Here is a 26,934-nt window from a genome sequence, read left to right on the forward strand (position 1 = left end):
AGTGGTTCTCAAAGTTGGTGGTGGTACTCCGGGTCATTTGCAGTTTGAAAGTGGACATATCATGCATAAAAAATAGACTTTAAAACATTACTTTGGGTGCTTAAGAATTGGTTTTTTTGACGTTTTATCATTTGAAATTATGACTCTGTAAGAATGAAATAGGAATAGCACTAGAGCTGGTGAAGACTTTGAGTAGGACTCCTCCTGCTGGCTGCTGTAAGGATAACTATTAATAAAAAACACTTCCTGTTTCGATTTACTGTGCGGTTTAAAGCTTCAGCAGCGTGATACACACACTCTGAGCAGAACTGTTCAGAACCAATATATGTTGGATTATGGACTTTAAAACGCGAGCTAGGACAGTTTCATATCCAGGAAGTACAGAGCGAAGCGCTGACACCGTAGAAGAAAAAACAGCTGAATAGAACAGCTTTGCTCAAGGATTACTCAAAACTGGGTCGATGTAGTGAAACACAACTCCAGGTATGTCTTTGACGAGACAATACAACATGGTTTGGTTGATTTTGCATGATATGTCAACTTTAAACCTTTATATTTTTGTAATTCATTAAAGCATAAATTAGGTCTATTTTAGATCCTCTTGACTCGGTTTCGTCGTACGTTTGTTGGTACTTTGAAGGCCAAATATTCTTTGAGGTTGCACTTGGTGTCAAAAGTTTGAGAACTGCACTCTACACATTTACATTGACTGGCTTCTTCGTGGCAGTAACACCGCCCTGATCCTTGCTTTGTGATTGGCTGCTTCACATGTGCTCAAAGTGTAACGCTAAAGAAGTGCTTTGTTTGTGTCTCGATGGACTTTCCATAGAGTTTCCAAATGTCTTCAAGTGCACAGGAGGGACATATTCACTGGTGCCCGTAGTCTCTTCATAGCTGGATAAAGTAGGGTTCTTGTTCGCCATAGCCGTCTTGTCGGTGGTATAGACGCCATGTTGGATGTATCCCACTCTCTAGGGATGTGTATAACTGTTGCACATCCTTTGCCGCAACAAAATGTTTCTTTTTTTTTTTCTATTTAATCTCCAGTGATATGTTTCGATGTCTTCCCAGTGCAGCATTTGAGTCAATACTGTAACCATGTATAATGTAGTACATAGAAGCCTGGTTAGCTTGACGTAGCAACAAGGCTGGCTCCCAAAAAAGAGGTGATTGGTTTTCGCTGCATGGTTCGAGTTTTCAGTAAAGGGGGGGAAGGGGGGTTTTTAGTGGCTGCCACCGGAGCCTGGAGGGTTGTGCACCCAGTCGAGCACGATGAGTGACAAGCTGCCGATCATGAAGATGATTCCCACCACGAGGAAGATGGCGGCCTGCGGAGAGACGACACAAACACAGTCAGGGATGGTGATGCACGACAGGAGGCTACGCTGTTTACTGAGGCATAGGGTAATTATACACTGGGAAAAAACAAAAAGGGTAGATGTTTGTTTTCAGGATTTATTTAACGGCTAAGATTTCTGAATCTTTTTTCAGGGGACCAAAGGGGAACATAATGTACATATTTTTAATTATAGCCAGAAACCTCCATGATGATTGTGTATACATATGGAGCTAAGCACAAGATGCATTTGTGTGTCTTTGTATTTTATGGGAGATATGGCCAATTTATTTAACAAGAGCACCAAGTATTTACCAAGTATGACACTTTCTTGAATTTAGGACCAAATACTAAGAGGAAGGTGTGTTAACCACTACTAATGTACTTAACTCACACATGTCATAGGCGTGTGCATGTGGCTTAACCATCAATGCTTTATGTAATTTCTCCAAATGCACTTACCCCGATTTTCTGCGGTGAGTTCATGGGTTTCGTCTTGACCAAACGCAGGTAGAAAGCAGAGGGCAAAATAAAGATGAGCATCGTAGCAGCAGAGGCCCCTGAAATGACGCAAAAAAATAATTGGCCACTGGACAGTGTTGAGACAGAAGCAGAATCTGAATGACATGTTTGTTTATCTATAAGGGGCACAGTAGTGGGACTTTGAGTGCACTGTCTTGTCACTGAAAGACAATGAGTGAGAAGCAGTGAAATACTGTATTTTGCACTAGAATTGGGCACATGTGCTCAAAAACGTGAGGTCCACTGCTCACAAAAGGCTCACGAGACTCCGCAGCTGACGCACTTCAAGCTCTCAATCTGTTTGAACCAATGTTTCATAAAACTTACTCCTGAACTGCTTTGCACTGAATGAATGTTCCACTTTGAAGGCTGCATAACAACTGCAAGGTCGCTTTCAGAATGTGGATTAAAATTTACAGCCGTGTCCAAAATCATCAAATTATAGCCTTTATGTCCGAACCCTAGCTCCGGATCCTTAACCTTTCATGGCGTCAACTGTTAGATCTCTAACAGCTACTGTTCTTCTTCTTTAAGGTTATTGGCAGACTGCTGGCCAAACCAAAGCGCATGCCGCCACCTACTCTATTGCATGTGCAACAACATAGTGTTCAAATAAAGACATTTAAGGAGAAAAAAAAATAGAAAAATCCAGATGAGCCATCACATTTAGGACGGTGGCTTATGGGATGGCACATGGCTCCTAATCACTGGTTAGTTAGCATCAGAGGTCCCTATGCTAAAGTGGCTATGATAGTTAGCACTGAAACCCCTTTTCCTAACTCCTTCCTGACTAACTGACAGCACTATTCGGAGGCTTCTTATCATGGCGGACGCTGACGCACATCCGGTTTGGCGCTAGACCTCTTACCAATCTATGGATCCATGAACGGCAGACCGGAGTGACACTTGTCTACTTAACCAACTAAATCAGTCGTCCTCCCCTCACATTTTTGAAACCCGGTGATGCTGAAATGGGTTGCAGCGCTCACCAATGAAGCCGAAGATGTCTCTGATGGTGGGCACGAAGATCACCAGGAGGTTGTTGAAGGCCAGGATCCCGGCCGCGATGAGCAAATGTCTGATCCAGCTGAACTCCCGACCGCTGAACAGCAGAGTGGTGATGGACGAGCGGATCTGCAGGGAAAAAAAACGGGTCACATTGACTGTGTTCTTTCGTATATATTTGGTTGCAAGAAAACATTGACATGAATTTCCAAGCACACAATGCATTTAATAGTGTGTAGATATAGAGTGTATCACAGCAATTGGCTTTCCATCACAACAGCACCTATGGCTATTTACAGTAGACAACACACAAGATAAAATAATCCAAATAAAACGTTCTCTCTGGTATTTTCTTTACCCTTTTTGAAACAGTAGGAACAACTTTTGTCAATGTACACCAACTCTAAGCTGCAATTCACCAAGAGCCATGTTTGCACTTTACCTACACTTTCCTTTGCATGTAAACGGGGCCACACGCAGTAACCCAATTAGACAACTTGCTTTCAATTAGATTTCTTATACAGGTTAGAGGAATTAGCGCTGTGGCTGGTTGATATACTGCAGCTAATACAGTCCCTGGGCCTCATTCCCACAGTCTGAAGTTCAGTGTCTCTCCTTCCGACGCCATGAGTGACTGGGTTTATTGTGTGCGCTAAGGCGCCCTGCAGAAGTTGAGCCCTTACTGGGGGAAAGGTTGCAGGTGAAAGCTCGACGACTGTGACCGGCCGCGAGAGGGAAAAGGTTCAAATGGGCGGGGCTTGCTGCACCCATTCAGAGTCACGGGATTAACTCCTGTAAGTGCAACAGAGCCATGTGGTTGCATCAGCCGCGGAGTAGTGACGGAGGCGGGACCGGATGTTTGGTTGGGGGGGGGGGGGGGGGAGGTGTGGCAAGGCAATGCACGTTTATTTGTATGGCACAGGTGTGGTCTTGGGTTTGTTTTGGCCGAGAGAAGTTTCCCGTCAGACATTTTGACTTCCTCTTATAGCTGCCGGACGCATGTGTGAGAGGCAGGTGCACCAGTCACAACAAACAATGAACTGGACTGACAACTGAAGTGGGATTTAAAAGAGTAGTGGTTGAGGGAAATGGGACTATTGTGTATAGAGAAAAAAGTATGTCTCTGAGTTCCCCCCTATATATACACCAGGGGTCACCAGGGGCCCTTTGGGGCATGTCCAATAGCCCTTGGGACTTTTTCTAAAGTGTAAAACACTTCATTTTCTTGAATCTAATTCTTAAAATTACAGTTATTTGGTTCTTGTGACTTAGTATGAGTTTAAAATAAAGCTATTTTAATATAATATGGGGTCAATATCCTATAAGTGAACAGTGTACGTTTAAGTCTTTAGGATTTGTTTTTAACTGGTAGCCCTCGAACAACTTAATGCTCTTAAAGTAGCCCTCAGCTGAAATAAGGTTGGTGACCCCTGATATACACTATATAGGCCTCACAATAATAATGAAAAAGTTCTATCTATTCTATACAAGAAAATATTGGGATGTTGTTGAAGTACTTTAAATGTCACAGAAACAAACTCTAAAGCTTAGTGAAGCTCTATTCAAAAAGTACTTTCTAAGTAACTTAGACTTTAGCTTAATAAATCCTTTTCTTGGTCTCTCTGGGGGTGTTACATGTGCTACTGAGATGATTGGAGGGTCTTTCATCTCCCCCTGGTGTTTCTGGCCAAAAAAACTACAATTGCAACTTCGCTGCCACCGGGTAGGAGTCCCCAAAGGAGTCACCACTAACGGGCAGAGCTAACAGCAGGCTAGCGCCACTTACACAGTATTTATTTTTAAGTTTGAGTGAAAAAAAAGATCTCCATTGTGTAATTGGATGTACAATATCCCTCTCTCCCTTTGTCTTTTCTGTCAGCGTAGTATTTACTCTCACGGACAATTAATGAGTAAAAAACGTAATATGCTACGACACCTGCAGTGGCGCTTATGGCCTCTAGGGGCAAGAGTTACTTAGTGCTGCTTTAAAATAATCCGCAATAAACATGAAACACAACTTGCTTCCGGTAGAAAATGTAAAAGAAATGTACAGACAACACATATTGAGCCTAAAAATGTATTTTTAGGCATTTATTGAACAATAAGTCAATATAGCACTTAAATACTTAAAGTACACGCTTTTCTTATTGTATAATTTGTAAGATCTCGAAGAAATTAAACTACTACTACTACTACTACTACTACTACTACTACTACTACTACTACTACTACTACTAAATATAGCAATTAATGTTACAACCCTAACACTATGTACAGTATACTATTGTGTATATTATTAGTGCATGGGATAAAAACTGTTTAAATCCAAAAACTGACCAGACACGCCACAGCAACAGGAAGGAAGGCAGCAGACTATAAGAATATATAATCATCACTATCAGATGATCCTAATTAACCCAATTGAAACTAATGCTGAATAAACACCAGTCACTGGGTATGAACTATGATCCACAGCGTAGCTTGACCGACATAAACCACTGCATGTACATTCACCTTTAACACAGTTTACGGCTGAGGATTCTTCTCAGGTGCCAGATCACATGCCCGCCCTAATAACTCCAGATAAACTGTCCCAGAACGAGTGGGATCAGGGCGCACATAAAATCACATCGAGTGGATTTTCTGCACTGTCAAGCTGAACCCAAAGACCTCTCTATCCTGGGACTATCTCCACCTCTGCGTCAGCCGCTGCCAACAAAAGGGCCTCGGAAAAGGTTCTTGTGAGGATCGTGGCATTATCTAAGAGCACAGCGCTTTACAAACCCCCTCGTACAACTCGTCTGCAGTGCCAAGTTGCATAAGTGGCTGAATGGAAAAGTCGAGCGCGGATGGGACATTTCACAAGGCGGGTTTAAACTACTGGGCGCGCTTGTTGGGAGTCGGAGGCTGCTTTGGTGATATTTGCACATATTTGGCTGCTGCCTAAAAAGGCCTTGACATACACATACAAACAGTAGCTAACACATGGGCAGTACAGGGACCAGAGCCAGCCAGTCTGACCTGGACTGAACCGGTGTGGACAGTTCACCTCAAGGACACCATCGGTTTAGGTTGGGACCAATACACATAATCTATCACAACAATTTGATAAATACTGCGGTGCTTTTAGCAGATATAAAGGGATAAAACCAGATCATTTACATTTTCTATTGCCAAAACAATGGCAAGGCTACACAATAAGTTAGTTTCTTTACTTTGATTAAATTAAACCTAATGGCAACAAAGAGACTGTAAGCCCTGTTCTTGCCATAAAAAGACCTTTTGTAAAACTTCAGCCAAGAATTTCAGTGTGTATATCAACAAAGCAATAAGGTAGCAACATAAACATGAGGCAGAAAAAAAGAGGAAGTTACAATACTTGACGGCCTTTCAAGGCAAATTTCAGAAAGAATTAACCCAAGGTCTTGCATTTTCCAGGCCCAATTTTACACAGTATTTCTTTACTTTCTCTCAAATGTACATTAAAAACAACAGAAACTAAGCTAATTCTCTTGCAGAAGCAGAAATATGATCTTGCAGCCCACAGCCCACTGGTTTCTCAGTCATTTATTGAAAGTGAGAGTGTGAAAAGAAACTGGCTGCAGCTGCATTGGGGACAGTTCCTATAAGCCTTAAATATCCACAGACAGTCATGTGCAAACACACAAAAGAATGATGCTCAAAATATGCTCCAGAAGAGAACAAGAGCAGACAGTGACAGAAGCCCTACTGGCCACTCAAGGGCACTGCAGGCTTTTGGCTGTTTTTCGACCACCTTTGAACGTCGTGAATATAAAATTGTCCTTGGTTACAGAAAAATGCAATGGGACGCACGAAAAATGTGATAGAGAGTAACCACTGAGTTTTTGGGACATGCCTGGACTGAGCACAAGTCCTCAATGTTTGAGTCCGAGTCACTTAGGAATAGTTTGAAGAACTGAATGTGCAAGTCAGAGTAATTAAAATACAGTCTGTGGCTTAGTCCCAGTTGACTCTCGCTCACCTAAAACAGAAGTCACAAATCCAGCCCATCCATCATTTCAATTCTTCGTAGTGAATGAGTATATTCAAAAACAAGATTTATGAACATACTTGGCGCTTCCAAGCTCTCAAGTCCTTGGTAGTGTCAAGGACTTGAGGTCAAGCCTTCTCTAGCCTGAACCTAAAGTTGAGTCATGAATCACTTCCCCCTTAGAAACTCACAGATCCGAGTCAAGTGCCAAGTCCTCCGTTTGATCAACTTGAAAATTACTTTTAAAAAGACGGGTTACAAGTCTGATACCAGGACGTGAATACTATCTCTTTGGGGCAAAGTGGACGAAGTGTCTTACCAGTAACTTATCTTTAGAAAGTAGGACATCATAAGTAATGCTTTTGGTATAGACTCGCTGGCTGCTCGGAGCATGAGAACTGGGCCATGTCTGTCTCCATGTCTAAAGCCTTTCATTATGTGCTGTATCCAGCCAAAGCCCCGTGTGGCCTTTGCGCATCTCCCTTCACGTGACTGCACCCGCTGAAACGCTAACCACGCTGGCACACACAAACACACACACACACACACACACACACACAGAGAGAGACGGCAACCAAGGACGCAGGCTCGCAGAGACAAAGCTCACCTCCAGCTGAAGGTCGAGCGGTTCTCTCTGACAAAATGAAGGGCAAAGGGATTCGAGGACAGAGCGAGGGAAATGTCAGGGTGGATTTAAGGAGACACCTGCGTTTGTGCTTCGCTAGAAGGTTGCAGCCTTGTAATGAAATCTGGGTATAGGTCAAGCTTTTTAAAAGTACTTATGAGCACCTAAAGCCACACTGCAGTACATTCTTGATCTTACTCTGCGTCACAAGAAAACATAAATAAATACAGATTAAGCATGCCGGCGATACCAAACGTCCTATTGTATTAATGATTGGGTTTTCTAAAATGGAGAAACAAAATAAGGCCGGGCCAGAGTGAGTGACCATCTTCTTTGGAAACCATGAGACAATAACTCTTGCCGCTCAAAGTACATATTGATTGTACCTGTAAGAACACACAGTATATAAGGGATAAAGGCAATGAATCATCAGTCTGCATCACTCGTGGAGATTACATAAGTGGTCGGTTCATCTTCATCGTTAGCGTTTTAACTGCTTATCGTAAGTGAAGTCACAATGAACAATCAATACTTCCCAGCCACTCAGAGATCAGTATTTAAATCTCAGTGCTGGATTAGTCATTTCGGCGATTCGGAATCCTTAAAAAGGATGGATTTGTGACATAGGGCCTCTTTTCCTAGCTATCCAGTGTTGTTGATTTCTGGAGATATATAAAAACCTCTTCAAAATCATCCTCCAAACGTTGCCATATCTGATTTGTAGAAAGCGTGTAGTAATGTAGTAATGTCGGCCGCAGGTAAACAAACTACTGTCGAGCCGGTAACCTAGCAGATCACTCAGCTGCTGCATAGTTTACAACCTGATGCTGCTCAAATATAAGTTATTTTAAATGCAAAATGGTTATATCTCAAAAACTATTCAGTCAACACAGACATATAGGTTGTCTGGTGTTATAAGTGATTTGCCTCAGGCGCAGTGTGCTTGGGTCAGACTGTTTTTAATGCAGGCTACTAGTTACCATAGACATGTGCTAGCCTAGCACTAGCCTAGCACCACTAAACTCTTCAAATATAAGGACTGCATAAATTAAAAAAAAAAATCTCCAGAAATCAACAACACTCTGGATAACTAGGAAATGAGGCCCTCCATCCATCTTCTTCCACTTGTCCGTTGCAGGGTTGTGGGGGTAGTGCTAGAGCTGCCCAAATCACATTGCACCAGCCCCTATGGCTCCTCCTGCAGGTGGTGGGTCCACAAGACGGCCTCATGGTTCAAACCAGGCCTGTTGTTCTCTCATAAGGAGCTTCTGAACCGCTCTTTGTCTGACCCGTCACCTATAGGACCTGTTTTCCCTGGGAGACCCTACCAGGGGCACGAAGCCCCCCGACAACAGAGCTCCCAGGATCATTCAGGTGCTCAAACCCCTCCACCACGTTAAGATGTCAGTTCCAGGAGGGGAGGAAATGAGGCCCTATGTCAAAAATCTGAAATATCCCTTTAAGCTTATTATAACCTGTTCAAAAGCTTTTAACTCCTTACTTTCTGGGATGTGCATTTACCTACACCCTGAACTTTAAAATGTCCTTACATGTCTATTTGTCTTTAATCCATTTTTAGTCTACACCTTGTCATGTGCCAGTGATGCGGCTTCCATCAGACAGCCCTCTCTCAATACTCTCAGACAACTGTATTTCTCCAATGCTGGCGAAACATTTACATCTAGTCAGCACAAGCTATTATCTTTTTATTCATTAGTATTGACTAAACACTAAACTGGCTGTGCTGACATAGAGTGCAGTGACACAGTTTAAAATAGAGGCAACCCGAGCCCTGAAGTGATCAAGAAGAGTCTGGTGACAACGTGACATCATCAAAACACACTGACATGTTTGATCAGGGAGCACTACTGGGTTAGCGGAGCGCGAGCCCTTGCAAACGCTGAGGAATCGCTTGACTTGGAGCACTATCTGACACGGGATCTTTTGTCCAAACAGTGAAATCCTTGTGCCAGCGTTCCCGGGTCGGCCCCCCGGCTTCGACTCCACCCTTCCAACCCCTCCCTCAACCTCCAGGACTGGCTTTTTCCATTGTCACGCGTCAGCCCTGTAAACTTCCACTGCAGCGGACCCTCCGCTCTCTCCGCCTGACTCGCAACGGAGGGCGCCCGGCGAAAAAAGGACAGGCAGGTGACGGCGTGAGGCAAGGGCGGACGGGGGACAACGGGTCATCGTAACACATTTATTGTATTCAAAAGCCATACAGCAAACAGGAGTCCTACCTCATTGGGAAATCAAAAATAAAAATGAGCTGCATATTAACAACTGGTATAGACACAAGGCTCAAACAAAGATAACCAACTATATCGATAAATGCAAGGTCTAAAAGGCAGAAATGTACTATACGACTAATACTAATCATTCATCATTGCACAAAGGATGTAAAGCGACCTTGACAAAACTTTCCCAAACTACAGCATCCACACGGGGTCAAACAAAGGCTTGCCCTAATGCGTAGGTGATTAGTATAAACTGTAAATATGAACACACGATAAGACAGCGTTGTGATGTCGTGAGTGGGAACTGCTGTGTCATTGACATGTATCACGAGTCGCTGCTGCTGCATCACCCCCTGTCAGCGTTTGTGTGTCACTGTCTGGACTCTGGCGCCCCTCGGTGGTGGTTTGATACAACTGCATCACGAGTTAAAATGTGGGGGAATATCGGTTCTGCAGCAGCTACAGACCCTTTAATTGTTGGTAAGCATTCCGGGCTTGGCTGCTGTTGTCATAGTAACCATAAACATGTGTCTAACTGTTGTTGGAAATATGGAATAAACCTTATTTTATCGTCTTAAATGTCATTCCTCTTGCTCTTGCACCTTAAGCCACAACAAGACCACATTTGTAGTTGTAGTTTTACACTTATAATCGCTAGTTTTAGTCCAGGGGTCGGCAAGTTTCCTCGGTGGAGGGCCAGATTTCTTCATCGTCAAAAGACCAAGGGCCGGACCCTCCAATTGAAGTAAAGCATGACTTTCTACATATGCCAGTGTTGTCATATATACTGGAAAAATGGCCGTCTTAAATTAGATAAATTACTTAAAATCGCTTGAATAAAGTTTTTTTTTAATGTTATATTTGTGTCGGTTTGAACTAATCTAAATCACATAAAAAGGCTTATGCCAATGGAACAAATAGAAATCTCACTGGAAATCAGACAAATTAACTTTTACTGTAGAAAATATTTATTTTTCACTTGAAATTATACAAAATAATCAGAATTAAGAAAAGATTTGTGCTTGTTCCATTGGCAAGAATAGGTTTTTATCTGCTCTAAGGCCAGACCAAATCTACTCAAACTTTAGATTTAATCTCTTAATTCAAGTCATTTCTTCCTTTAGATGATTATTCTTTTAGGATTATGGCCTTTTTCACATTTCTAGAGTACTTTAACAGGCATTTGATCTCTGATTTGGGTCATAATATTTCTCAAAATCATCTCGAGGGCCAGAGTTTGATGATGGAGGGCCGGTTTTGGCCCCCGGGCCTGACGTTGCCTACCCCTGTTTTAGTCTAATCTTATTTTTTCTTGATCACTTTCTGCCTCCTGCTGATGTCACTGATTCCACAGTTACCATGGAGATCCGCCATCTTTGCAGCTGTTAGCAAACATTTCCATAGACTAGCTAAAAACAGTATAAAAAGTGGAGAAAAAAATCTTTGGAGCTCCGTTAGCTGCTGGTAAAAACACACTGTGGTGTCCAAGTGTTTTAATGTGAACAATAACTCCAGTATTTTAACTTTTCAAATCTCCATTAGATTACAATTGCTGCTAATCCCATCATGCTTAGCGATATGTACCCCTAAGTTTTGATCTTTTGCCTACATAAAACAACATTTTGCCAGAGTACTGTATAACTAAACTGTCATGGTTACAACTAAACAGACACTAAAAATTGATTTCCTCAGAAAGAAGATTTTTGCAGCTTTCATGCTAGTTTTTACTTTCATTTTTTTCTTTTTGGGTTCATTTGTCATTTCACACTTGGCATTGTTTTGTTATGGAGCCACTACAACATACAGGTGAAACTCATAAAATTTGAATATCGCTCAAAAGTTCATGCATTTCTGTAATTCAACTTAAAATGTGAAACTAATATGTGATATCGACTCATTACATGCAAAGTGAGATATGCCAAGCCTTTGTTTCATCAAAACTATAACAAATAAAGGCCACACATATCTCACTTTGCATGTAATGAGTCTGTATCACAAATTAGTTTCACCGTTTAAGTTGAATTACAGAAATGAATGCACTTTTTAACGATATTCTAATTCCCCGAGTTTCACCTGGACTTGTTCGTTCACTCTGGGCGACGTTTCCCCATCAAATCTCCGTCTAAAGATTAGTGTAAAGTAAAATTCCTCCAGGCACTTTCTTTGGACCATTGCCTGTTTTGTTCTGTCACGCTAAATTTAGCACATGTCCATATATAGGCCAGGAACAGGGGGCGAGGGGACAGTCTCCACTTTAGTGTGAATTTATGTGCACGAGTGGGACGAGACTAGCACAACATTGACCTGAGGTTTAAAGGAGCTGCGAGGCTCATCAGAAGGTGTGACAAAGGCTGTAGCCAAACGCTAAACAGAGACAATAAAATAAAAATCTAATCAAATTGCAGACCGGGATAATACCACAGTATCAACACTATAAAAGTTAAGTATGGGAATAGTGCAACATGTTATCTTTTTGTGATAAAAGAGGAACAACACTGAGCAATAAAAGCTGTTTTACTGGCACATTGACAATATTGTTGTTCAAAGCCACAATGAGGAAGCGAAGATTTATAAAATCTGGAACAAAATAAAAGAAGTAAAACTAATAGGGTTATTCATACTGTATTATAAGTAACAGAAAAAAAAAAATCTATATTTATTTTTCATTGATAATGGGGGAGTACTGCTACCGAATGGAGGTTATAAGTGCAAAACATGGGCCGTGCAATGAAGTCTTGTTTAGTGAGAGGGAGATATTTAGTTGCAATTCCAAAGCTAATATTGGTTTACAACATTGAAAGCAAATGGGGATTAGTGTGAGTATTTACATTTGCTTTTTAAACTGAATTTAACGTCAGAGCACCTCGTTCCCACCTTTCTTTGTTTACATCAGCTGTGTACTGACAGCAGTGACGTACAACAATACAATGCATTTATTTATCCCCAGTAGCCACGTTATGGTGCAGGAGGTGCATCTCCAGCCCCGCCCGGTGTGCAGTAAACACTGCGGACAGAGGTAGACAGCGATAGGGTTTGTCAGATGAGTGGAAAGGAACCACGTGAGTTCTCCATCATGTCCACGCGCACAACTTTATGTTTGGATTTGGATTTGTTATTGCGTCTTTCTCACGTCGGAGTTCTTTCTTTAGAAATAGCCGAGTGTTTTTGGACCCACTCGTGTTAAAAGTAGGTGCATTGTTTTTGATAACATGATGCAATATTCAGCCTGACCATAAAAATACATAAATGAGCCGCATCGTTGTTCAAGCCGTGATGTTCAAAGCGTGGGGAAAAGAGTTGTGGCTCCGGAACTTGCGGACTATCAGTACATTGCAATGAAATCGTTTTGTGGACAAGCTTTGGTGGTTTATGATTGTCCATAGCCGTTTATTGGGCGCTACGAATGTCTATCATATGTATCTGCACATACGTCAGCCAATCGCATCAATAAGTGGCGTTCACGATTTAAAATGTGATGATGTCATAATGTCAGATGGAGGGCAGGGCCAATACAACTCTATGGGAGAAATACAGTTTTTGTAAGAAATCTCCAAAACGAAAATTGACAAATGTTTTTCCTCATCAGTATTTGATCGTGATTGAATCACAGGTTTGATTCACAAACCTGTGATATTATGATGCGTTCCAGGCAACTGTTAACTGGTAAATTTACCACTTCCCACTTAGAAAAATACCTTGGAATGGTGCTCAAACTGGTAATTACAACTTGTAAACTCGGAAACCTGAAGACTGCTACGAGTTCATATATGAGATGAAGACAGTAATGGCGGCCCCCAGTGGAGCAGTGCTGCTAATGATAAAACTGTAACAAAACCACTGCATCAGTGATGTGAACGTTACTTTTGGTCACAGCTTTCAACATAACGTTATTTCGCATGTTTGCAATTAGATCTGGTTTAAAGAAACGTTCATATAACGTTAGCATCGTATGAGCTAACTGTTGTGGCATTAGCAGTTTTGTTTACATACGACTTCAATCACCTGGAACGCACTGAACGTAACTGGTAACTTTCAAGTGGGAAAAATACCAGTTACCATGTTGCCTGGAACGCACCATTAAACTACAGGCTCTTTAGAATGTTGTGATGTCACGTATTGTATCCGATATGACGCACCCGCTGTCAACTTTCGAGCTAAGCTATTTAGAACGCGGTCTCTAAAGCTTGATCGAAAGATGGCGTCACATCTGCTGCTGCCATGTTGGATCCGTAAATAAACTTTTTTTTTTAATCCCTAAACAAACTACAAGCTTCCGTATGTCGAATAGGGCATCATGGGTATTCCCAGGGTATAGATCGTACACACAGGCACAGAAATCTTGCCAATCCAACCCTATCCTCTGCATTATTTTCCCCACCCTTAGTTTCTTTATATCCCATTGAACTCCTTTCTGGTTTTCATCAAGGCCTCCTGTTTCCTGGCACATAAAATTCATTCTCCAAAACCTCAGAGATTAGCTGCCCCTCTGACGTCCTCCTTCCACATCCCCCCTCTGTGTGAAGAAATCCTCAGCCACGTTATCTCGGGAGCGACTTACCGGGAATAGCACAATCGGCACGGTCAGCGTCACCGCGGTCAGCACGGCCAGACGCACCAGCAGCAGCATCGTGTCGAACTTGTAGACTTTCGTGAACGTATGGAGCAACTCCGCCTCCACGTTGTCTGCAAAGCAACAGCGTTCGGCCTCGTTAAAATTCAAACGCCGAGAGAAAACAACCTTGGAAGGCGTCACAGCTCTCTGACAGGTTTGACTTGGCTTTACCATAAAAGGTGAGGTATCCAAACAGGGCCGACAGCATGTACATGATGAGCATCGCCAAGATGGACAGGTTGGAGACGTTCTGCATCTTTTTCCTGCCGCGACTGCAAGAAAAGAAAAGAAACATTCAGACGGCGGGTTTATTTATTTTTTTGGTTTGTTTATTAAAAGGAGGGAGGCTTTCTGGAGAGGGCGGATGTCAAAGCTCAAGCTGAAGTGACGTGAATATACAACGTGGAGTGGAGTGAGTGACAATCAATAACTGCTGTATGGTTTCACAAGGACTGGGCTGACTAGAAAGTATGCTGGCGGCAGGATAAATGCCACCCATTAACAGTGTTTGGGGTAATGTATTACAAAAGTACAGAGTTACAAAAATATATTACTTTTTTACAATTCAAGTGAGGGGTAGGCATTCATAAGCTTGTTGCTTCAGCCGACTCCTTTTGAGCATCTGTGACTGGTTCATGTGTATTTGTAATTCAGGAAAATGTAGTTGCTCAAATAAATTAAACTAGACTAAGTTACAAGAGCATTTAAATGGTTTGTATTGATGCATGAACAGAATAAATCAAGCTGGATGTTTGTGTATAAGATCTGCAGGCGCGTGTAGTTTAGGTCCTCAAAATTAGGAATTGCCGGGTTGCAGGTGACATCACAGCGCTACCTATACTATTATATAGAGGAAAAATTATTTTTTGTTTTTGAGGAAATATTTGGTCTTGTACAGAGAGATCATGGACCCAGTGACTGATATTAATTATATATTTTTTAATTCATATATTTTCTTTTTAGCTACGACTTTTGCAATTGCTGGGTTGCAGGTTCTAGAATGTGATGATGGACCCAACGGGGGCAGGAGCCAGTTTTTCCTATTAACAGCATTACACTTTCACAAGTCGTAGCTAAAAAGAAAATATATGAATTTAAAAAAGTATCATTAATATAGTCGCTGGGTCCATGATCTCTCTGTACAAGACCAAAAATGTCCTTAAAAACAAAATAATTTTTCCTCTATATAATAGTATAGGCCTTTAGAACGCTGTGATGTCACCTGCAACCCACCAGTAGGAGGCGTTCACGATTTAGAGTGTGATGATGTCATAATGTCAGGTGGAGGGCAGGGGCCAATACAATAGGTACTCTATGGCAGAAATGCAGTTTTTGTAAGAAATCTACAACACTGAAATTAACAAATGTTTTTCCTCATCATTATTTGGTAGTGATTGGATTCACAAACCTGACATGTTATTTTTTTTATGTCTGAATGAAAGTCCATTCTATTGGCCCACGTCACGTTCATGTTTTTGAATATTGTCTCTAATATTATCTATAATTGGACATTCGTTCATATGTGCTGACAGAGAAGACAATGAAACAGTTTTGTTTCATGTGGATTCTACCAGTAATGACTGACATAGATACAGACGGCATCGTGTCATAGAAGGGGGCGTGGCCTCGCCGAGGGGGAAAACAGAATCTTTTAGGAAACACAGTTTTTCACTCTTTTTAGCCGTTTTCTAGTGGAATATGAACTTATTCATCACACATAAATAAAGTCAAGTCTAAATCGGGTCCATATGAATATTTTCCCACAGCAGATTGTTCAGTAGAAGCAAAAAAACGGCAGTCGTAGCTAGCGCTAGCATTAGCATGATGCTAACATGAAGCATCATGTTAGCATTATTTATGTATTTATGGGCTGTTGAACCACTTTGCTCCGCCCCATGTCTTTGTGTCTTTATTTAGTAGAAAACTATATTCATAATTCAGCATTTGTTAAAGTAGTTTTTGAATAATTCTCCAAATTGTTTTCCCCCTTAACTGTTTTCAAACATGACCATATATGGGCGATTCCAGAGACGCCGTCTGTATCTACATTAACCAAATAAATTAAAAATTTTAAAGTACCTTGCCCAACACTGTCCATTAAAATAGTACTTTGGGTAGTACTTTAGTGATAGTAATTGTAATCTAACTAGGGCCATAGTGGAGGAAACATCGAGGTCTCGTCAGTTTCTTACTCTTTGAGCTCGCTGTAGATGGGCAGCACCTCCGGGTGACACACAAAAGCGAAGGCCAGGATGGGGACCGTGTAGGCAGTCTGCAACAAGACGACAACAATGAGACTTCAAGTACAGCCCGAATGTTTGTAATTCCTCAACACAGCTCAAAATAGACATACACTCTGCGTTCGCTTGGCCTGTGTGTCGGCTTTTGTGAATTTCAAGTACCGTTTTAGACTAGCGAGACTTTTCACTAACTTCATTATGCCAACATTAGCATAAGGTGCTCAATTATCCAGTCATTTTTTAAGGGAATCTATCACTTTATTACAGTACAGTAATAAAGTACAGTACTGTTATCCACACCCACATGACAAAGAGAACAGAGTTTATATTTTCAGAGCGTTTCCAAATGCAATAGCACATGAGAGGTACAGATGATAATGAGAAGACACCAATTTCCGGCATTAAGTTTGGAAATCACTTATTTTTGTATCTAAATTTAGCTAGAAGTCGGTTAAAAGACAATTCAAGAACTTAAATAGCTTCCAAAATACCTTAATCATAACCTTTACTCCAGTTCACTTGTAGCATTCACCTGCCTATTCACCTTATTCCGGAGGCTCGCGTGAGCGCCGTCATGAATTGTGCCCGCCCCAATTCTCCAATCAGTTAACATGGGACTCGAGAAGCCCAGATAAAATCAGATACTACACGAAAACAAAGCTGCTTTTAGGCCGCACAGAGAGACGTTACAGTGTTGACTTGTTGGTGCAAATGAATATTGGAAGTGTCAAAAAGGCAAAAAGAGGCAAAAGTGGGCGAGGCGGAATAAGGTGAATAGGCCGGTGGCTCATTTGAAAGCTAAGTCCTGCAAAACGGATCTTTTTCCTCGCGTTGTGGCCGCATTGTTGTCACTTTTTGTTGTGTTTTCATTGTTGTTTTTGTCACTTTGTCACCGTCAGATCTTGGAAGCTAAGCAGGGAACGGCCTGGTCGGTACTTGGATGGGAGACAGTTTGGGAACACTAGGAAGCCGAGCGAATGTAGTGAGTGAGTTGTTGGTGGTGGTCGGAGGGGCCGATGGCGCAGACTGGTTGCCTCGCAACCGTCAGTCTATCCCAGGGCAGGTGAGGCTACAACAGAAGCTTACCACCACCGAGTAAGGAAGTGAATGAATAGTGCAATGTATAGCGCCTCTGAGTGTCCGGAAAAGCTCTGAGTGTCCGGAAAAGCTCTGAGTGTCCGGAAAACCGATGCATTATTATTACTATTACTTTTTTTGCTGCTCTTTTGTGGCTTTTTTCCCCATGTTTTTTTTTTTTTTTTTCATTGTCCCCACATTTTTGGCGCTCTTTTGTCACTTTTCTGTCATGTTTTTGTTGCATGTTTTTCATTTTGTTGTTGCTTTTCCAGCACATTCTTGTCAGATTTTTGTCGCTCCCTGTTTTTTCAAGAAGCTTTTGGATTGAGGTAAAGCCGAATTGGAGAAAATGCGCTTGGTTTAAGTTAAGAGGTTAAAAGTGTTTAAAATAACTGTCTTTTGTAAAAAAATAAATAAAAAAAATAAATAAAAAACACGCTCCAAAAGAAAAGCGAGGTTTTTAAAGCCGTCAGAGTTTGCAAAGATTTTCTGCAAAAAACACGCCTTAAGTGTCACGCCCTGGTCAAACAAGTCAAGACAAATACTACACATTCCTGTTGTGACTGAGTGTGGGAGATTCTCATTCGTGCGTTTAAGCCCATGTTGCAACTGTGGCTCCTATGGCCTCTGTTTACAATCACACATACCATACTCCATTCAGAGGTTAGTGAGGGGGATTTAGTGTTTTGCAAGTTTCTGGTTTTGACCTTTTACCTTCCATAACACACAGACCTGCACAATCTTGGGAAATGATCTAAGTGTGGTTGTTTTGGCTCGTGATGCGATCGTGTTTAGATTGAAGTCATGATTCATAATGCTAATCCAGTTCTGCGGCGAACAATTCTCACTCATGTATTTAAGTATATATCAGGGAGGGTGCACTGAACATTTAGTCCGCTTCACTATGTTTAGATTTCCACTGTACTATATAAAACTATAACTTTTTGGAAACCGTCTTGTACCCATAGTGTCTGTTCTTTATTTGATTTAGCCATTTTCTTTTTGTTTTTTTTTGTTAAAGAATTATGTCGGTTTATGTCCCAGTTTCCTACAGTGTGAGCCACCCTGAGAATAACTAAGATACATACATATAGGAGGGGATCACAAACCCCATTAATTGTTTTTATGGGGGTCGCGGCACATTAGGTTGAGAACCACTGGTATAAGCAATGAGAAAAACCAGATGCCCTTGTCATTTGGTAAAATTGTGCAATTATAAAGATAAGATAAGATAAGATAATCCTTTATTGATCTCACAAAAGAGAAATTCAGTTGTTACAGTCGGCGTTCAAGAAGATCACTCAGAGTTAATAAAGTGCAGCTGATACAGAGATTACTACAGAGTTACTTTACACATTTAAACATTTAAATGTTACCATTAGAGTAAATGGGGAGATCTGGTCATCGCTATGGTAACGCCATGAAACAGAGTTTCATTGACTTTTTGATTTTTAAAAAAATGTATAGTTTTGATTCTCTCCACAAAAATCCGTCGGACTAATAGTTACAGTGTGATGCATGAAGGGTTCATATAAAGCAAGTGCTGATTTCCAACCCCTGTCCCTGTTTGGGTCTTTTTACACAACTCACAAATATGACGTAAACGCTGTGTTACAAAATCCCTGTAAAACGTTTTTTCACACACACGCACACACACAACACAAAGTCTACGCAACACGGACACAGAGCTATTTACAAACGGGAACATCTTTGGTCTGTTTTCAGCCAACACTCAAGCCTAAAAGTGAGTGTTTTAAACTGGGATATGGCCCAAGATTCTGTAGGTAATAAATTCCACGTTTTTTGTTAAGAAAAGCACAAGATTTTCAGAATTTGCAGAGGTCGAATAAATTGCAGCCTTTGAGATTTGCAAATAAACAATTGTATTTCAATTTGATTGTGATTATTGTGCAGAACTATGTCTACTTTTGTAGCCTGGCTCTGCCATACTATTCCCGGTCCATTCCACACAGGGACGATAATCTGTAACGGAGCAAAATCTTGTTAATATATCATGATCTTAGAATCATGATGATTTCACTAAAACATTTAGTTTTTTTTTTTTTTTTTTACCAAAAACATTAACTAATAGCAATTATGTTCTTTATGCATGAATATCATGATTCGTCATGATTTTTAAGAAATCTTTTACCACTTGCTGTAATCAATCATTAGCTGATCCTTAGTTCATTCATAAATTCACGATGATTGTGTCCCCTATACTGAAGTGATGCACTTTTATGCTTTGGACAATAATCAAGGTGTTTATTGGACAAAACAAACACAAACATCATAGACTTTAAAATTTATAACTGTCCACAATGCATTATGGGTTTAAAAGTGCATCATTTTAGTACAGGGGATGCAATTATCATGAATTTATGAATGAAGTAAAGATCAGCTAATGATGAGTTGATTACAGCAGTAAATGTTGTCTTAAGGTAAAACCTGCAATCAAATTTGCTTAAAAATCATGATAAATTCATCATGATTCTAAGATCATGATACATTAACAAGATTTTCCTCATGAATTCATTACAGTAGTTAATTCATTAATTAAGTCATCTATGATAGAACATGAAGTCATGTTAACTCATGATGAGTCATGAAATTGTCAGGCATGAATACATCATTAAATAATGCATAATTTATGCATTATTTCATGTTATTCATGCATAACTTCATGTAGCCTTATTATAAAGTGTTGCTTAAACCAATCAGCAATTAGTGAACAGACAGCTGTAGTTCATTTCACAATTCACAAAATATGAACTGAATATAAACTGCGGAGAACGCGGGGGCAAAATCCTCGACTTGATGATTAGTTTTGGCTGATAACTTCTGCATGTGTCACTGTTGATTCAACTACAACACAGTGAGTGACGTAACCTGGTCAATTCTCTGTGACGGATGTGATTGGTTTGGCCTTAGCCGCCAATCAGTCACTTGTTGACCGTGTGTGTCCAGACCCGCCTTCTTTCACGCAGAAAAGAAGTGGGTGTGGTTTATCAGGCTAGGACTTTCCACTGTCACAAAGTGGAAAGTTACATACAACATAACTCCTGTTTCCAGAAGCTCAATGTGCGTCACTATGCAAGTACTTTACTGTGTGATGAGAGTAAAATGCTAAAATGCAGTAACAGTTTTATCTGAGTTTACTTTTTGAAACAGACTGGTTGTGTGTGTGTTGTCCCCAAATGCAAATGTAATAGCGGTAAGCAAAGAAAAAGAAGCCACTGTGTACCTGTGAGTTAAAGATAAAGTACTTGGGCGTGCACATCTCCTCGGCGTCCGGGTGCGGCTCGAGCTGTATCCCCGTGGTGTGGTGGGCGTCTGGCGTGCTGTGGACCGGGGAGACGTCCGCTCTGGAGAAGTCCATGAGGCCCGTGCCGTTGGAGCCGTGCATGTCCGAGCTGAAGTTGGCCGAGTTGTGGTAGAAGAACGGCAGAGGGCACGGCAGCTGCGTCTTCTTGTAAATCAGCTGCAGACAAAATCACAAAAGCAATGATTCGCCAATTGTCTAAAGTTCATCAGCCTATCTGGAGACAGGGTTGTGATTTTGCTTTGTGCTGAATACAAGCAGCTTTGATCGAGCACTTACCACTCCCAGAAAGAACACCATACACGCCAATGAGAATCCACTGGTGTATCCCAAGTAACCTGCAACACATGGCCAAACCATTCACATCAACGTCCTTGTACTGTTCGTCCATGCGCTGTCACTGCTGTCAGCTCTATTCCATGTCCTATTGGGATGCATGACAGCTCCCATTCTTGGTTATATGACCCATATCCCAAAAATAGTGACGTGTAACTCAAAAGGGCACTGCTTATTAATAAGATGAGGTCATTTGAGGCAACTTTTTTTTAACGAGAACCGGATTAATGCAAAAGCCTGTCAAGCACTTGTAGCGTTGACGTGGGTGCTTGTTGTTTTACTTTTACTTCGGTGCCAGTGTGAAAATGCATGGGTGTGTTGGATAAACGTTTTCCCAATTGCAAATGAATGGCTCTTTTTGTCACGTAAACGCACCAAAGCTGTTGTAATTACATAATACTGGCCCGAGCAGCGCTGTGTAAATCACGTTTTCACTTGAATGCTGACTCCGGGCCTAAAAGGAGGCTCCTGTTACTGGCCGCCACCGCTGAGCAAGGCGTCTAAGTGTAACTTGTGGTGGGCACTGTGGTTTATAGACAGCAGCAAAGGGCGCACTGTGGGTTTAGAGAGTTTTCAGACCTCTTTAATTATGTTTTGTACAAGCGTTAAAATGAGGGTGCACAGTAATGGCTTTAAAGGGGCATTATACAACTATATATGTGAAAAAAAAGTTTAATTTGTGCAGATTTGACCTTGGCGTGACCCCCTGTATGAGTGTCCAGCATAGATACAGACGGCATCTCGTCATGGAAGGGGGCGTGGCTTCGCCGAGGGGGAAAATAGAATCTTTATAGCCATTTTCTGGTGGAATATGAACTTATTTATCAGATATAAATAAAGTCAAGTCTAAATCGGGCCAATATGGATATTTCATCACAGCAGATTGTTCAGTAGAAGTGAAAAAACGGCAGTTATAGCTCGCGTTAGCATTAGCCCGATGCTAACATGTAGCATCAAGTTAGCATTCTCCGTTATTTATGTATTTATGGGCTGTTGAACCACTTTGCTCCTCTCCATATCTTTGTATTTTTATTTAGTAGAAAACTATATTCATAATTCAGCATTTGTTAAAGTAGTTTTTGAATAATAAGAGAAAGTTTAGATTTTTCTCCAAATTGTTTTCCCCCTTAACTGTTTTCTGGAATCGCCCACATATGGTCATGTTTGAAAACAGTTAAGGGGGAAAACAACTTGGAGAAAAATCTAAACTTTCTCTAATTATTCAAAAACTACTTTACCAAATGCTGAGTCATGAATATAGTTTTCTACTAAATAAAGATACAAAGACACGGGGAGGAGCAAAGTAGTTCAACAGCCCATAAATACATGAATAACGGAGAATGCTAACAGGAAGCTTCATGTTAGCATCAGGCGAATGCTAACAGTTAGCTAGCACTAGCTATATCTGCCGTTTTTTCACTTCTACTGAACAATCTGAGGGAAAATATCCACATGGGCCCGATTTACACTTGACTTTACCTATGTGTGATAAATAAGTTCATATTCCACCAGAAAATGGCTAAAAAGAGTGGAAAATTGTGTTTCTCTAAAGATTCTATTTGCCCCCTTCTATGACGAGATGCCGTCTGTATCTATTGCTGCAGCTAAGAAAGTTAAAACAGTGACAAAGCAGTGGTCTCTTACCGAGGTTTTTCAACATGGAAAGCGGCAGAATAATCCCGACTGAGACGAACACCACCAGATAGTTTCCATTTAGGTACCATTCACTGCAAAGACAATGAGGAGGAATTTCAAATTTTTGACATTCTTCAATGCTAATAAAGCACTTACACTGTATAGGGACTTACCCGGTGCTCTCTTCCAATCCTAAAAATGCACGAATGACTTCTGGTAACTCGTATTTCACAATGAACAGGTAGCTCGACATGGCTAGAGGGGGAGAAAAGCACATTGTCACTTTGTCACTCTCACCTCCACTATAACTGTATAATAATATCGATATAGACTTTTTCTTTGCATTGGTAATCTTGCTATAACTGTCTTTTTAGAGCTGCTGTAACAGTGACGTCAATAAAGACATGGCCCATCCCGAGTTTACAAAAGCTGTCTCGCACCTCGTCCACAATCAAAATAAAACGAAAACAAAATGAACTTCAGCTCACCCCCGATGTTCTGCAAAGTGATGGAACCAAAGGCAGCAATTTTCCCCGGCCATCCGAAAGCTCTCTCTCCAAGCTTTTCGTAGATTAGGGATCCTAGAGAGACACCAGCGAAAGGTGAGCGGCGAGAAAACTGTGCTAGAAAAACAAATGGGGCAATAAACGCTGGCACAAACCTCCTTCTTTCGCCGTCATCAGCAGGAGATGCACCGAGTAGAGCGAGAGGATGGCCACTCCGATCAAGAGGATACTGCAGGAAGAAAAACATGAGACTGAAAATAAGACTTTGACTGATCTGTTTGATATCACACAGAACGGTAATTTCACTCTCAATGAAATTATTACGCATAAAGGTAGAGGTTTTGACCTTCCTGTCCTGTCAAATTTGAAGGTCGATATATTAAGTCAGGAAAGTATCGCGATAAATGATTTTATTGACTCTGACGATACTAGATACTGTCAACTCTCAGGCATAAAAATTACCGTAAACCTTCTAAAAGTGCATCATAATATCCTAGAATACCACAGAAGCTGCAATAAACATGAAATATTACATAGTAAGAAAAAATAGGGGGGAAATGCTAATAAATGTACCGACGATAAATATCAAGCCCAAAAATATATAGTTTATCTGCTATTTATTGAACGATAAGTCAATATAGTCATTATCGTGACAGTCCTACCTGTCAGCAATTTGAAATACAAGTCAAAGTAGAACTGCAGCTGTCTCTCTATATTGGTTCAGGTGAGATTTGTGATGCCCTGAGGTGGAAAGTGCAAAATGTGCCCTTACGTCATAACACTGAAAGTACAGATACAGTATGTGTATGCAAATATTTTAAAGTAAAAAAAAAAATCGAGCTGAAGTAAAAGTTATGTGTATTACGGATTTGTTTTTGCAATGCCGCTCAAACTAAAAAGAAACTGTCCACCGTTTGCAAACACTGTAATGAAATGTAAGCGAATTAAACTTTGAAGCTGCATTATGCAACTTTTTATGTGGAAAAAAAGTTGATATTTGTGCTTATTTGACCTTGTAGTGACCCAGTGGCTGTATGAGTGGTCAGCATGGCGCCTTTAGTGGTCTCTACAACGCTCCAGGATCACTTTTCTGGAGAGAGAGGGTCCGTCAGCAGTGAAAACCTTCAAAAAAGTGATCCTGGAGCGTCCTATAGGCCATTGAAGGCGCCATGCTGACCACTCATACAGACACCGGGTCACTACAAGGTCAAATAAGCACAAATATCATATGCACCTTTATATACGCTTTCTGCTTTCATTTAAAGTTCTTTCGGTGTAAATTTGACGCCACAGCCCCTTGGTATATTTCCACTGGTCACCCTAACCTAACCGGATGTCGACGGCTGGTATTTTTAGTCTCTGTAACAGTGGCAGCCCAGGCGGTGGTCACGCAGCGGGAGCAGACAGCGGAGTGTGAGAGGGGCTGGGGGGGGTAATCTCTCCAGTGTACAGTGACATTTAGGAGGGGCTGAAAGCTGGATATGGCTCATGAAAGCCGAGTGGGCACAAGCACCGATAGGGCGCGCTGACCTGACAGGACAGAGCCGGGCGCAGGGGCTACGGCAGCTCAGATAAATATAACTGTTTCCCAGGTGAAGAGGTGAAGACGGTTCAGAACCTTGTGATTTATACTAGGCTTGGCTCACGTTCTAGGATTTGATTGAAGAAAATAATTAGATGGGCAAAGAAACAGAACAGGAAATTCACTAATGTGTTCCCTTATCAAAGATTGTTAGTGATAGATTAATAATTTGTATTCAAAATTCAAAAAGTTCTTTGTACTCTTTATTAAACCTTGCACTTTAAAGTGATAGCCTGTAAGTTTACCAAGTGCGGAGAGATAGAGTTACATTTGAAATAAACAATCAAATTCCTCTCCTCTTTAACCAGAAAGCCCTTCTTAGAGCTTTGCAGAATGAGGAGAGCAGAAACAGAATTTTCAAAAGTGAACAATCAAGCTCATCCCCCTCCCTCCTGATTGGACCTGACAGGCAAAGATTCAGGAAGGAGGGACTTTACAAAATTACTTAATTTACATCAAAATGCACGACCAGGTCGTCAATTTGTTGGGTTTTTATTTTTCAAACTGAAGGATCTAAACAATTATCACCGCAATAATGATGTTCAAAGCTCTAAATGATCTATTACCAGCCAGTATTCAGGATTTCTTTCCACAACAGGAGGGAGGGTACAGATTAAGGGGTCACATGAATTTCAAAAATCCTGTTGTCCGAACCACCAGGAGGAGCTTCTGCCTTGCTGTTTGTGGAGTAAACCTATGGAATAGCTTGAATGTGTCATTCAAGCAACATACCACAGTTTGCCAATTTAAATCTATGTATAAAAACATGGTTTTCACAAACTACAGAGCTTGAAATTAATTATAATTTAAACAATAAATTAAACAATCAGTAACATTATTGGCGTTGGATTTTTATGGCCGTGATGTGTATGTTATGGTAAGATATTCATATTTTGTAAAACACTTGTTTTAAATATTGTGTATCTCAGTTATGCAGGTTGAACAATTTCAGCTTCTCTTGCACCTGTAAAAATATCGGGTAAAAAGGGGGTGGGACTAAATAAGGTCACACTTCAACCCACTCCTTTTCGAACATAGTGCTTTGTCTAAATATTCAGGGAATATGGATACGCTCCGTAACATTAAACTAAAAATGTCAAATACTGGAGTTGTCGTTCACATAAAGCATTTGGGTCGAATGTATTTGCCTAAGCTGATCCCCAACTCATCTCTCTACTTTGTTGTGTTGTTTTTTCTTAATCTTGGGTGGATTATCACTGCTCATTGACTAACATTAGATCCTGAAGGCTCATTGGCATATAAACCAGGTCCACCATCACACTTCCCTCTGCGAGACAGGGGTTTGTGGACACAGCAGGCCACAACAAGTTTCACAGATTTATTATCGGTCGATGAATTACGGTTATTGACACTCACGTGAACAGTACTATCCCAGTGTTGGCCATGGCGTAGGACAGACCCAGGATGCCGCTGCCCATGATGGCGTTGCTGAGGTTAAAGACGGACATGCCAAAGGAGGCGTGTCCTGGATGCTGTTCAACACAAACAACGAGGAGAGAGAGATCCACGTGAGTCAGTGCTTCAGTATGTGCCTTATCAACACACCAGAGCCACATGAAAAAGAACTGTCAAACTATACAAGCTCATAAATCACATTCCTAATATCTTTAAAGCATTCCAATTTTTTTTTCCGTTATTAATTTCCTTTCACCAAATGCAAGACTGCCTACTCCCCATATTTTCGTCCAACTTCCTGGTATTTGACGCTACATAGTAACAGATCAAGTGGAATCAGCCCCAATAGCCACATATTTATTGAAAACTAGATGATTTAACCTTTTCTACGTCAGTCAAAGCCTGTTTGGTTAATAAATGGTGCTGTCTGAACAATCTCTAATCGAAAAAAGTGTGATTAACCAAGAGAAT

At 41.0% G+C, this 26,934-nt stretch overlaps 1 protein-coding gene across 1 annotated transcript in view; it reads right to left on the reverse strand.

The window, feature by feature from the left end:
* Positions 1 to 618: 618 nt before the first annotated feature.
* Positions 619 to 26,934, reverse strand: part of slc38a4 (solute carrier family 38 member 4) — a 56,603-nt gene continuing 30,287 nt past the window's right edge. The window contains exons 4-16 of the mRNA XM_079552460.1: positions 26,425 to 26,540; positions 23,621 to 23,694; positions 23,448 to 23,540; positions 23,133 to 23,214; positions 22,969 to 23,051; positions 21,268 to 21,326; positions 20,911 to 21,147; positions 16,542 to 16,621; positions 14,521 to 14,621; positions 14,296 to 14,420; positions 2,848 to 2,992; positions 1,799 to 1,896; positions 619 to 1,328 (exon numbers count right to left, since the gene is read on the reverse strand). Of these exons, the coding sequence (XP_079408586.1) occupies positions 1,224 to 1,328; positions 1,799 to 1,896; positions 2,848 to 2,992; positions 14,296 to 14,420; positions 14,521 to 14,621; positions 16,542 to 16,621; positions 20,911 to 21,147; positions 21,268 to 21,326; positions 22,969 to 23,051; positions 23,133 to 23,214; positions 23,448 to 23,540; positions 23,621 to 23,694; positions 26,425 to 26,540 (1,398 nt within the window). The 3' untranslated portion in view covers positions 619 to 1,223. The remainder of the gene's footprint in view (positions 1,329 to 1,798; positions 1,897 to 2,847; positions 2,993 to 14,295; positions 14,421 to 14,520; positions 14,622 to 16,541; positions 16,622 to 20,910; positions 21,148 to 21,267; positions 21,327 to 22,968; positions 23,052 to 23,132; positions 23,215 to 23,447; positions 23,541 to 23,620; positions 23,695 to 26,424; positions 26,541 to 26,934) is intronic.

Source organism: Gobius niger (assembly GCF_951799975.1).
Source record: "Gobius niger genome assembly, chromosome: 2".
Taxonomy (NCBI): Eukaryota; Metazoa; Chordata; class Actinopteri; order Gobiiformes; family Gobiidae; genus Gobius; species Gobius niger.